Genomic DNA, 14,033 nt, shown 5'->3' with positions numbered 1-14,033 from the left:
TTAATTCGCAAGGTTCATAAATTCGCCCTCGGTCTACCCATGAGAACATCCATAGAATGATTTCTTGCCAGCGTAGCACATAACACTGTCTCAAAGTTAGTTGAAGCCCACCTCAGTGCATAGTATTACCGACTCAGAAAATACACTACCGGAAGATGCATGCTTGGCAGTTTTTACATTAAACCTCCCTTCCAACTTACGAGCAAATTTCTCTACAGAGTGAGCTCCGAGCCAAATTTTATGTACCACCGCTTCCCCGAAACATGCACACCCAGTATAACCATATGCGGAGAGTGGCTCGCGTGCGAGCGGTGCACCGCCACTACGATAAACTGCCAGGGACACTATACTTTGACGCCTCAGAATACCCCTCACACCCTCATAAATTGGCTCTCACGGCAGTAACTCCACAACGCCAGTTTCTGGCTGCGGCCTCTATATGACCCCCTCTTAGAGCAGGCAGAACAGGAATCCATAGCGCTGGCTCTCACTATTCCCTCATCCACCACTGTCATCTGCGATTCTAAATCAGCCATGTACAATTATGGAGCAGGGCTTATCGGCAGGCTGGCTGGAATAATCGCACGCAAATGCGCAGTTCAATCAGAAGTCACACTCGCTTGGGCTCCTGCGCACGAGGGCCTACCAGACAACGAAGCCGGCAATGCTGACAACAAGCCCATTTGTTTGCACTGCCATCGAATCGGGCACATTTCTCGGCACTGTCGCAGTCGCTGGAGTTACCCGAACCAGTCTACTTATACTGCCTATTCTCGCCCCCCAGATGGCCCTTCTCGTCCCTACGCCGCACGCTCCGATAATCCCGCCACTGATTCTCTTGCGCCGAACCACCTCTTTCTCATTCGCCTTCGCCCCAACAACGACAATCTTGCTCTCCCCAGCCCCGTCGCTCCTATTCGCCGACTCTTTTCTGACGCCGCTCCCAGCTCGAAAACTAGACGATGCAGCGCCTCGAGGTGACGCTACATTTATCACTACCCTGCCAAATTCTCTATTGACGTTGCGTACTCATCTGAACCTTCTTGACATGCAAGTCGACGGTGTTTCTGTGTCTGCTCTTATAGACACTGGGGCGCATTTGTCGGTAATGAGCGCTGACCTTCGTAGCCGACTGATGAAAATAATCACGCCCGCCGCGACGCCTGTTGTCCGTGTCGCCGATGGCGGAAGAGCCCCTGTAATTGGTATGTGTGCTGCCCGCGTCTCCTTCGCCGATCGCTCCACTATCGTGGTATTCACAGTCATCGCCCGCTGTCCCCGCCACATCATCCTCGGCTTAGACCTCCTCTACGCACATTCTGCTCTCATTGATTGTTCCGCCAGGACTTTTCGCTTTGACCTGCCTCTTCTGCATCCTGCTGAACCACACCCAAGTCGCCTCAGTTCCGTCGACTTCGTTCGCTTGCCACCTTCGGCACTGACCTACGTTGACTTAGTGTCATTCCAACCAGTCCTCGACGGTCACTACATCGCGGATCCTATGCAAGACGTCCTCAGTACACATGGGGTCACAGTACCTCATATAGTTTTATGTACTACGGCGAATAGCGTCTGCCTGCCAGTGGTCAATTTTGGCTTGACGACACAAGTACTGCCACGAGGGATTCCTCTGGACCAGCTTTGCTCATTCGAGGATCCCTCAGTAGCATCTATTGCAGTAGACGACAATTCAGCCGATGCTCCTCTACCATCGTTGTCGGCAACTTGTACCATCGCCGACTTACAGAAAATGATTGCGGCCGACACGCCGTCCGTGTTCTGTTTTCTACCGCGTTCTGTTTTCCTACCACGATATTTTTTACTTTACCGATCGTCCTTTGGCCCGAACTACAGCTGTTAAACATCGAATCAATGCCGGCGATGCCCCTTCTAGTCATCGCCGCCCGTATCGAGTGTCACAGGCTGAGCGTCAAGTTATTCACGCCGAAGTTCGCAAAATGCGTGCCGAGAACATTATTTAACCGTCATGTAGTCCATGGGCGTCACCTGTTGTACTGGTCAAAAAGACGGATGACTCATGGCGCTTTTGCGTGGATTATCGACACCTTAACAGGGTTACCAAAAAGGACGTGTATCCCCTCCCTCGGATTGATGACGCCCTTGACTGTCTCCACGGTGCTCGCTATTTCTCCTCTATTTACCTTCGCTCCAGCTACTGGCAGATTGCCGTAGACGATCTCGACCGCCAGAAGACTGTTTTTGTAACACCGGACGGTCTTTCTCAATTCAATGGTGTGCCGTTCAGTCTATGTAACGTTCCTGCCACGTTTGAACGCATGATGGACTCCCTTCTTCGCGGTTTCAAATGGTCCACATGCCTGTGCTACTTGGACGACGTTATAGTATTCTTGCCAGCGTTGGCTACACACCTCGAGCGCCTCACAGCAGTCCTGCCTCGAGCCGTTCGGCAACTCAACGCATCGAAGTGCCAATTCAGCTGTCGCCAGATTATCGTCCTTGGACATCTCGCTGACGCGAACGGAGTGCAACCGGACCCAGGCAAGATCCAGGCTATTACGCACTTCCCTGTTCCGAAATGTGCCAAGGATGTGCGCAGCTTCATCGACCAATGTTCGTACTGCCGCCGTTTCGTGAAAAATTTCGCGACCATAGCACGACCACTAACCAACCTTTTGAAAGAAGACGCCCCTTTCCAGTAAGGTGATAACGAGGCCTCTGCATTCTTGCATCTAATCGACCTTCTCACTGCGCCTCCCGTTCTGGTCCACTTCGATTCTTCTATGGCTAGCGAAGTCCGTACTGACGCCAGCGGTCACGGAATTGGCGCAATAGTGGCACAACGCCAGCGCGGCCACGACCGTGTTATCGCTTACGCCAGCAGGCTCCTCTCACACGCGGAACGCAACTATTCCATCACTGAGCGTGAGTGTGTGGCCCTAGTTTGGGCCGCTGCGATGTTCCGTCCATATTTATTTACGCAACCCTTTTCTGTTGTCACAGACCATCACGCGCTTTGCTGGATATGCTCACTGAAAGATCATACAGGAAGGCTTGGTCGCTGGGCCTTACGCCTCCAAGAATATTCGTTTTCTGTCACCTACAAATCGGCCCTGCTACACAAGGGCGCTGACCGCCTGTCTCGCTACGCGGTAGACGAACCTGACGACGCCGATAGTAGTACCGCCAACGGCACTTTCTCTGTGTCTGCCATCGCTAACATCTCCGACGAGCACTACCGAGACCTATCGCTGCGATCTCTCATTGAGCGTCTGCGCTCTACACCTACCGAGACATCCGTTCGCCGATATGTCCTCCAGGGCGGCATTCTGTACCGATGGAACTTCCTTCCTGACAGATCCAATCTTATCGTGCCAAGCATCTACGACAGACTGTGCTCCTTGAGATGCATGGCGCACCTACTGCAGGACATGTTGGGGTAACCCGCACGTACAACTGCGTGCGCCGCCGCTTCTATTGGCCTGGTCTCGCTCGCTCCGTCCAACGCTATGTTGCTGCCTGTGATCCCTGCCAGCTTCGGAAAACACCCCATGTTCTACCTGCCGGTCATCTCCAGCCGATCATCGTCCCTGTGGAGCCGTTCTAGAGCTGTTCCTAGAGCCATCCTCTAGGAACAAATGGGTAGCCGTCGCAAATGATTACGCCACCCGATACGCTATCACGCGGGCTGTCCCTACCAATAGCGCCACTGACGTCGCGGTCTTTCTCTTGCGTGAAATTATCTTACTTCATGGCGCCCCGCGAAAGCTGCTTCCTGACCGTGGTCGTAACAGCCTCTGGAAAGTTATCACCGACATAGTGCGTTCCTGCTCCACTCAACACAAGCTACCTCATGCCATCCTCAATCCAACGGCCTTACAAAGCGGTTAAACCGTACTCTTACCGATATGGTGTCCAAGTACGTTTCCAAGGATCACCACGACTGGGGCATTGCCCTTCCTTGCGTCACATTTGCTTATAATTCTTCCCGGCACGACACCGCCAGATTTTTTTCCATTTTCACAACTGTAGGGTGGCGAACCCACCTTGCCCCTAGACACGGCACTTCCTCCTGCTGCGATCTCAACAAGCGAGTATGCTCGCGACGCCATCGCCCTCGCAGACCATGCACGCCAGCTTGCCCGTACTCGACTGACGGCCTCGCAAACCACTCAGCAGCGTCATTACAACGCCTGTCACCGTGACGTACGGTTTTCGCCGAGTGCGCTCGTGCTCCTGTGGTCGGCCTGTCGTCACGTAGGACTTTCGGAGAAGCTCCTATCGCACTACACAGGGCCCTACCTCTTGCTGCGCTAAGTGACGCCTGTGACGTACGAAATTGCTCCTGTGCGTTCAACCACGTCCTCTACTCTGGCATCTAGTCATGTCGTGCACGTCAGTACGCTCAAGGCCTACTACACTGCTTCCGAGTCCGGCCTTTAGTCGCTCCGGGACGGCGCTTTGGCCGCCGGGGGTAGTGCTACGGAACAGTATTTGCGATGACAAAGAGGCGAGTAGTGTGAAGACGACGATGATTAGAGGCTAGCGCGGGCTGTTGCCTCTTGGCCAAGTGCGGCTTATTTCCTTGTAAATATACTTGTATATAGCTTTTCGTCTGCGTCTTCCTACGTAACAGTATATATACTGATGCGTCAATCCTAAGTACTCTATTCGGCGTCCACCGATTGTTGCGCTTGCAATCCGCTCAAATGCCGCATAAGTCACGCTCTAGTATGCTAGGAGCCTATTTGTCAAGTGCGTGCTATTTACAGGGTAATCAAAATTAAGTTTTACTGTATTCTTCAAAATTAGCTGCGTGGAGGTACGTTAACGTCACTTATACAAATAAGTTATGTCGCTACGGGGACACAAAGTTAGATGATAACTATTGCTGTCTGCCAGCCAGTTAATTAAAATTGAATGAATACACTCTTAGAAAAAGGTACACCCTTTGGGGTGCCCCGCAGGGGCGTCAGCGTCCGCAGGCGTTTGGTGTGTTGCGACACCACGTACCCGAGCACACGAGGGTTGGACCTTCCCGCGTGTAATTGTGCGCGCCTTAGCCGTGTCCGGGGAAAGGGGGATCCTGTGGGTTGAGCCGATGCCGGGTGTTTGGAACTTTAAGGCCCCCGGCGGAGGCAACACACCTCTTTGGCCTCTGCTTCACGTCGACGGCACCACCGGACAGACCCACCCGGGAGAAATCGGTAGTTGCCTCTTCCTGTCTCCGGCTCCACTCTTCGTCTTTCTCTCTCACTTTGAACATTTCCTGTCTTCTACTCACTTCAATTTACTTCTCATTTTCCAGGCAGCAAGGGTTAACCGTGTGCATCTACCCAGCCTTGGGTACATATATTAGATTTTAGCGGCATTGCATAGCTGACGTCTACAGGTATGTTCCTAACCTCGTAGCGTCCCCTTATTGGGCTCGGTGGTGGGTGGCTACCATGGCTGCTGAATATTCTAAGAATGACATAGCAAATGCATTCCCCCCCTTTCAGATCGTCCTAACAAAAGAGGGCGAACCGAAGCAATTTTTTATTTTACTCTAAAAGGCAAACTAGAAACATTCCCACGCTACCATGTGATGCATAGTGAAGGATCTCTACCGACGAGAAAATTATCCCATTCCTAGTAGGGAAATTCCTAGTTGAAAAAATCGGAAAACAATACAAAGCTTCAAAGATGTCAAGTGGGGACCTCCTCCATGAACTCAAAACCAAAGACCAAGTAGAAAAGCTCGCTGATCTCGCCAGTGTCGTAACATCAAAGTGACAATCTCAGCACACCGTTCTCTCAACACAAGCAGGGGTGTAATATCAGAAGAAGATTTCTGAAACCTAAGTGATGAAGAAATCTTGGAAGGTTTCCAAGAACAAGATGTAATCAAAGTTCAAAGAATAACTCTCCGAAAAAATGACGAACAAATCCCGACCAAACACGTTATACTTACCTTTGGTACCAGTATTGTACCTACTACACTTGATGCAGGCTATCTTAAGATCAACGTAAGAACGTATATCCCAAACCCGAGGTGGTGTTTCAAGTACCAGAGATTCGGACATGCATTGCAATCATGCATTGCAATCACATGTGCAAAGTGTAGAGCCAATGACCATCAGTCGGAGAACTGCAATGCTGCTCCACACTGTACAAACTGCAAAGGAGATCGTCCAGCGTATTCACGATCTTGCCCTTGCTGGATGAAAGAGAAAGAGGTAATTGCACTTACGGTGAAAGAGAAGATTTCCTTCTATGAAGCAAGAAAGAAATGAGCACACTTACCTCAAAGAACCTACGCCAGCGCGGTGCGGCAGGGGACCGCACCGCAGTGGTCTCAGGAGTCTACAGTGACCGCAGTCAGTGGCCCAGCAGTAACTCCATCCGTCCCCTTGGCGGGAGCAGCCAGTGCTGCTCCATCATCATCATCATCATCATCATCATCATCATCATCATCATCATCATCATCATCAAAGACGGGCCTGCAGACCCCGGTTCCACAGGGCCCAAGGCTAAATCGTACCCCCAGGCCTGAGACGCACGTCTCAACGCCTGGTTCTCGACCATCCAGCACCTTGGAGAAGGCTATGGAGGTCGGCACAGAAACTCCGGCGTCATCAACGCGAAAAGATCAGCGCTCTCTGGAGCACACTAAAAAAGACAAGCTAACAGTAACTACGTGAACAAAGGGACCGGTAACCTGAACGGTTACCGTTCTTCCAATGGTACATTCCCACTGACAAATGTCCCCTACAACTCCTTAGCACACACACACACACACACACACACACACACACACATATTTATATATATATATATATATATATATATATATATATATATATATATATATATATATATATATATATATATATATATATCAATTCGCTTTCTCAATTCTGCCACTATGGCTTTTATCATGCATTGGAATTGTAGAGGACTGATTTACAATTTAGGTGACATTAAAGACATCACAAATAACTTTTCGCCAGCCGCATTTTGCCTACAGGAAACAAACCTAGGCCCTAAACGCAGTCAATTCCTTAGAGGCTTCACCGTTGTCCTAAGGGACCGCGAATCTTCCAGCCGTCGTTTGTCAGGTGTAGTTGCTATAGTCGTGCAGGGCGGCACTCCTACCCGAAATCTCCAATTAAATACACTTTTAGAGGACGTAGCTGTCACCATTCTATCGTACAAGACCATCACCATTTGCTCACTATATATTCCACCCGACATACATTTTACTATTAAAGACTTAGCAAATCTAACAAATCAGTTACCGGAGCCATTTGTCTTGGTAGGAGATTTTAATGCTCATTGTACTCTTTGTGGCAGTGTCAAAACTGACCAAAGAGGACAACTTGTTGAAGATTTTATTCTGTGAAATGATATCTGTCTTTTAAACTCAGATGCGCCAACTCATTTCTCACCGACTTCCCGCGCATTTAGTTGTTTAGATTTAGCTTTTTGTTAACCCTTTCTTTTTACTGATCTTAAATGGGAAGCTCTCGACACGTCATATGGTAGCCACCACTTACCCGCACGCATCCAACTCCTACCATCACCACGAACCTTATTGACTAGACCACGCCGATGGAAATTATAGCTCGCTGAGTAGCAGGTTTTTATGGAGAACGCAAAACTGGAAAATTTCTTTTCGCCAGAGCTTAGTATTGATGAACTCAATAAAAAAATCACTGCAGTTATAATATCAGCGGCAGAAAAGACAATACCACAAACATCTAGCCTTCTGCGCAAAAAGATCATCCCCTGGTGGACTCCTGAGTGCACAGAAGCAAAAAAGCTTCAAAATAGGGCCTGGGGCATGTTACGAAGACACCCCACCTATACCAACCTCTTACGCTTTAAGCAAGCCAAAGCCAAAGCACGATTTTTCAGAAGGCAGGCAGAAAAATCATCGTGGAAAAAATGCGTATCTTTAATAAACAGTTCCGTCATATCTAAACGAATGTGGTAACAGGTTGGAAAGTTTCGGGGAGATTACTCATCTTACACAATACCGTTACTTACAAGTCCAGGCACACAAACAACAATACAAGAACAGGCAGACATACTTGGAGAACATTTTTGTGATGTATCCAGCTCATTGCATTATACAGCGGAATTTCTAAAGTACAAACAGTCTGCTGAAAAACAGAAGCTGCCCACTACTGGCGCATCAAAGGAACCGTAGAATTCCCCCCTCACACAACAAGAAATAAACAGAGTCATTTCTGCAGAGAAAAACACAGCGCCAGGTCACGACCGTATTCACTACGCCATGCTGGCTCATCTATCTCAAGCATATGTAGACGCTCTCCTTAAATTGTTTAACTTAATCTGGGAATCAGGCACAATGCCGGAAGAGTACGTAGCTTCCTTTCCAAACGTGACGTTGTATCTAATCTGGTCTTATCATCTGGATGTAACTTGTTGATACTTACCGAAACCTGGCTAACCGTTGACGTATCCGACGCGGAGGTCCTGGATGACCTACCCGGTTTCCATGTCTTCCGTAACGATCGCCAACACTCTAGAGGCGGCGGGGTGCTCATCGCCGTTAGTAATACGATACCCTGCTCCGTTGTTATCTACCCAAGTGACCTTGAAATATTATGGCTACTCCTTCATGCAACCCCGCAAACTATTTTACTTGGCGTTTGCTACCGCCCCCCGCGAGCAGACACTAGCTTCACTGACAAGCTCAACCGCGTCCTAGATGTACTAATGAAAAAAATGCACTAAGGCTCAGATTTTGCTCTTTGGAGACTTTAATTTGCCTTACATCAATTCGGATAACTATCCACCTTCGTCACATAGTACAACCGAAAATGATTCCCCCGAAGTCTGCTTTAATTTCAACTTCACCCAGCTAGTCTTAGAACCAACACGCGTAGTGAATGACTCGGCCAACATTTTAGATCCCATATTAACTAACAATCCGTCTAGCCTATCTTCGATATCCTATCTCCCGGCAATTAGCGACCATAAAGTAATCCACATTATCTTTAACTTTACCTTTCCAAAACGAGAATCGTGGAATAAAATAATACGCCTATACGATAAAGGCAACTACGAAGACATTAACAACGAACTAATGTCCTTCTACCCCACTTTCAGTGATGAATTCCGCAACCGCACACTTCAAGCAAATTGGTCGATCTTCCAACAAGAAATCATCGACCTTACTAATAACCACATTCCAGTTGTTTCAGTACCGACTAGCAGCAATAAACCTTGGTTCACAAAAAAATTATCAACTCTAGAAAACAGGAAGAAACGATTTTTTCGGTCGGCAAAGCAAACCAATTCTGCAGTGGCCTGGGACAAATATTACGAGGCAGAGAAAGTTTATCTCTCGGCTATACGCCACGAAAAACACTCCTTTTTCCATGACACGTTGCCTCGTGTACTAAACACTAACCCCCAGAAATTCTGGCAATTACTAAACCCCAAGCCACCGAATGCTATCACTATCGCCGACCGTAACGATATATTAATCCCCGAAGAAGAGTGTGCCGATGCATTTAGCCGCGTGTTTTCATCAGTATTCACCACTGAACCTGATGCCCTGTTACCTATACCCCCGTCAGCTGTGCGATCTGTTATGTCACCCATCGAATTCACTGAACATGGCATAACGGCAATAATCAATCAATCAATAACGACAATCATCCCGGCGTCGCATTGATTCGTTAATCCTCTTTCACAAGTTCTATTACAGTTCGCTGCATTATGCACCATATGTGCTGGCCCCACCCCCTCGCCATTCCCTGTGTACAGGGCATTCCTTGCAAGTAACCCATCCACGCAGCCGAACTACAACCTTCTCTGCATCCTTCTTTTGCGGATCATCAAGCGACTGGAACGGCCTGCCCTGTCACATAACCGAAATCACCTGTTGAACAACGTTTGCTGATAAGCTTAATACTAATATTCTTCATTGAACTCATGTGGCCACCAATTAAAATGCACATTTGTATACCCCACCCCTTATGTAATACGCCCATTGAGGGGTCTTTAAGGAAATAAAAGTGAAGTGAAGAGTGCAAAAAGGCTGGAGTAGTTCCATTTCTAAAAGCCAGTAAATCCTCAACATCTGCAAGCAGCTACAGACATATTGCCCTCACAAGCTGTTTGGCAAAATCATATGAAAGCATTATCAATATAAGACTCTCATTTATTTTAGAATCAAGAAACCTTATTGACCCCCACCAGTCTGGGTATAAATATGGTTGTTCAAATACTGACCATCTTGTCCGTCTAGAACATAAAATTCGATATGCATTTTTACACAAACAACACTATCTTGCGAAATCACTCAGGCACTTTTCCATATACACAATCACCGAAGCATCATCAGCTCTTTCGTAATCTCAAAAACAGCGTAGGCTACTAGTTTCATGAGAAGCAAATTTCACTTGGGAAATTGACATATATACAAGACATTGGTCTGATAAACCTTCTTCAACTATGACAGTGTGTTCTGTAACGTCCCGGTTTATAAAGGCCAAATCTAATATCGAGCAAGATGAGCGAGCCCTGGATGCGAGTGGGTTGTTTGACAATTTGAACCAGGTCATGAGTGAGCATAATATCAAAGACAATATTCATATTTTTGTAGAATTAAACTAATAACCGAGGGTAAACTAATGTCACCGAGCAAAAAAAAATTGCTTATTGCGACAGAAGTACACACTCTCGCAATTTAATTGGGTAATCAGGAGTAGAATGAGATGGTCTGTAGCATGCTATCAGGATAAAGCTATGAGCCCAGCAATATATTTTTAAGCATAAACTCTCAAGGTCGCGGAAGCAGCTAAATACCACTGCCTCAATTGAAGATTTAACAAGGGTTGCTACACCCCCACCGCTGGTTTCTCTGTCTCAGCGAAAGCTTCATAAGAAGAAGGAAAGACTAAATCTTCGGCTATGTCACTGTGCAACCAAGTTTCAATAAGCACTGAAATGTGTGGGTCATGTTCCATTAACTTTAATTCCAGACTATCTTTCTGGTGAGTAATGCTCCGGGCTTTAACATTTAAAAGTCGCACGTACTTTCTCTTTGGCTTAGCATGAGTTTCTTGGCACCTCTCCGTTATCACAAGCACATATTTCTGTGGCTGAGTGGCCTCAAGCTATACGGGCGTTTCTGTGCGCCTGCTTATTTCCCATTGCTTGTCCTTCTTCCTCACAGCAACGCGCACAGCTTCTGAATACTCATTCTCGCGCTCTCAATGCAATGTTCCACTGGCAGGACTGTTCTCTTCTCAGTGAGCTCTCAGCAAATTCGGTGCGCTCCAACATCTTTCCACTCTATCGGTATAGGGCAAGTGTTTTCAAGGAAGGATAATGACATGTCCCAGCATGTAAGAAATATGAAAAGAGATTTGTACACGAAAGGACGACAGCAAAGCAAGAGCACTGGTTTTCAACTCCATTAACTTTGAAAAGACAATACAGATCATTTGTTTTAAATTTAGTAAAGTCGAAGATGAGCGTTGTGCCTTATAATTTATGCCGTTGTCTCTGCGCCTTTTTACGCATTGGAACATGAATTTTCTGAATTACAGCAAGCTTCTTCAATAAGGAAACATTATTGTTGCTGTCCGGCTCCCTTATTGCGTGATATGTACGCATTAAAAGCCAGTGCCTGCTTTATTCGGCAAGTGGCTGTTGATGGAAATGAAATTTCACCGTTCGCGTCAATAACAAGGCGTATGATGTCTTTTCAAAGGCATCCAATATTCGCAAACCTAGTTTTCCCTACAGAAATATAATTAATAAACCACTCCGAAGCTCGACAAAATTTAGCACCAATCTCTAAGGTTCCTGATTACTATGATCGCGATATTATTCACTGCTTTATTATCATCTTTATTACAGTTACGAGCCGTTAAGAGAGTACGCTTTGCTTACCATGTAAAGATTTTGTGATATTTGTATTGTAGTTTTTCGTAGCGCTTTCCATAGCACCGTGTTGGATTTTCTTCTTATTTGCCTTCTACCTTAGGTCACTGCGTTATTTTAGTGCAAGGAAATCTTCACCGCAACATATCTTCAGTCTTAAGCTGCATAACAGAATATAATGCACTCTGCAATCCGTGGAAATCTCATCGAGTTAACAACACCCAATGCGTGAATATATAGAGCTCCAAAGTTACGTCCTGAGACGTCCCAAGAACATCCAACTACAAGAAACATTGTTTTGTTAAGTTCAGAAATAAAGTTGCTTCTGCGAAAGTTATTTCTAGTGTTTTGGCGTGTCAATATTCCAAATGAAATTTGTTTCCCTTAATATGTGCTATAAGTACTCACTATCGCACTTTCCAAATACGGATGGGGTGAAGTAAGGAACAGTTTCATCTAACATGCCAAGAGAAAAGCTTCAGAAGAAGACTGGCAATAAAGCCATGCTCCCCGAAGGTATTAACTCTAAAGGCTGAGGTGGAGTTGGCAAAGCACCACAGAATATCGTTAAACCTCGTTATAACAAAGTTGGTAAAGTCTGCACTTTGTGCAGGTGCCTAAACATTTTCCAGATTGTTAGCCAATGCGAAAAAAGTCACAGTTTCACCCGAAAGGCGAAGCATTGATTGATTGCGCATTATTAGACAGCTATGCCAAGTACGGCTGGTCACCTTATACGCAGCATCAAATGCTATAAGTATTTGCCTGCTAACTAAATTAACAAGCACGTTGCGCACAGGAAAACACTAGCACATCTCACTCGATGACCGCGGCACCCGCTGTCGGAACGCTGGCTTGGTGAACAGTGGCAGCAATGGTCAACAAATTCTCCTTCGTGCTGGCTTTTGTGTTAACGCGAACAAGGCGGGTGACACACAGCTCACACGAAGCCGTTTGCTATCTCGGGTTGCCTAGCCTTCGAACCCATCGCAAGTTATGTCCAAGATTGGGCGCGCGCGGTCGCGCTCTGCCGCCGCATCCTGAGTAAAAGAGAAGATGCGAAATCATTTGGCCCGTATCCCAGCTCCTAGCACGGGCACATCTCCCCGCTTCCTCCCCCCCCCCCTTGTGCTCGTGAGAGACACCGCCACATCAAGCCACCATCCCTATCAGCTCACCCTGGCAAGCTTTGGCTTGCACCTACAGTATATGGAGCGCAGCCGGGATGCCACCGCGCTTGGACTTTATGCAGAACATCGCGGCGACGCCAACACCAGAGATTGCCTGAGGTGTTCAAATACTTGCTATCTCAATAAAAGGTACACTCTTAGAAAAATGTACACCCTTTGGGGTTTATCTTGTCCCACAACAATAATCGTCATCCGTCTTGCCCGCGTTTCCTTCCTCTAACGCGGCGAAACCCGGTACTTCCCAGTCAGGAACGGCGGCGCGTTATCAGTGTGACGCAGTATTCTCGACAGGAAAGTAGCGAGCGCCGTGTTTTCAGCAAAGGAAACGCAAACAAGGCAGATGACGATTATTGTTGTGGGACAAATTTACACCCCAAAGGGTACAACCGTTTTAAGAGTGTAATAATCCATTTTTTGACATATGATAGTCGTCGACGAAAGATAGTTTCATGCGGTATCGACGATATCTTCACATCGGCGGTACGCAGTGATTTCAGGCCCGCTTTCGCGTCCCCGCGGCTGGCACTGCCGGCCGCAGTGCACCGACGGTATCACGAAGAGAGCTGGCAGCGGGAAGCGAACGCGCCTCTCGCGGCAACGCCTCTCCGAAACTCAAGGTTACGCAACCTCATGTTACAAAACAAGTGGAAATACAGCGCACATGATTTCACGCCAATTAGACACGCCCGCTATTTGGTCCAAGGCAGATAACCTTCAAAACATGGCGCGTGGGCTGCGTACGCGCTCATTCACTGTAGCAACTGGGCGCAGCCACGGCCACGAGCTCCAATCAGCCTCCTTTGCCACGCCTCCCCCCCCCCCTTCCTCACGCGCACTTGACCGCGCTACCAGGATCTCGCTCCCCTCGGCCCTTCTCCTCGCGCGGGAAGACAGCGCTTATCAAGCCATCATACTTCTCGGCTTACCCTCGCAAGATTTCACACTGGCAGCTAA

General features: G+C 47.5%; 1 protein-coding gene across 1 annotated transcript in view; it reads left to right on the top strand.

Annotated features, from left to right (window-relative positions):
* The window catches only part of LOC142591115 (uncharacterized), a 50,087-nt gene extending 37,861 nt beyond the window's left edge, over positions 1 to 12,226 (top strand). Inside the window, exon 5 of the mRNA XM_075703499.1 lies at positions 11,993 to 12,226. Coding sequence (XP_075559614.1) covers positions 11,993 to 12,129 — 137 coding nt within the window. The 3' untranslated portion in view covers positions 12,130 to 12,226. The remainder of the gene's footprint in view (positions 1 to 11,992) is intronic.
* Positions 12,227 to 14,033: the final 1,807 nt, after the last annotated feature.

This window comes from Dermacentor variabilis, chromosome 8, assembly GCF_050947875.1.
Source record: "Dermacentor variabilis isolate Ectoservices chromosome 8, ASM5094787v1, whole genome shotgun sequence".
In the NCBI taxonomy this organism is placed as follows: domain Eukaryota; kingdom Metazoa; phylum Arthropoda; class Arachnida; order Ixodida; family Ixodidae; genus Dermacentor; species Dermacentor variabilis.
Note: the sequence above shows the minus strand (reverse complement) of the source record. Positions and strands in the feature narration are given on the sequence as shown.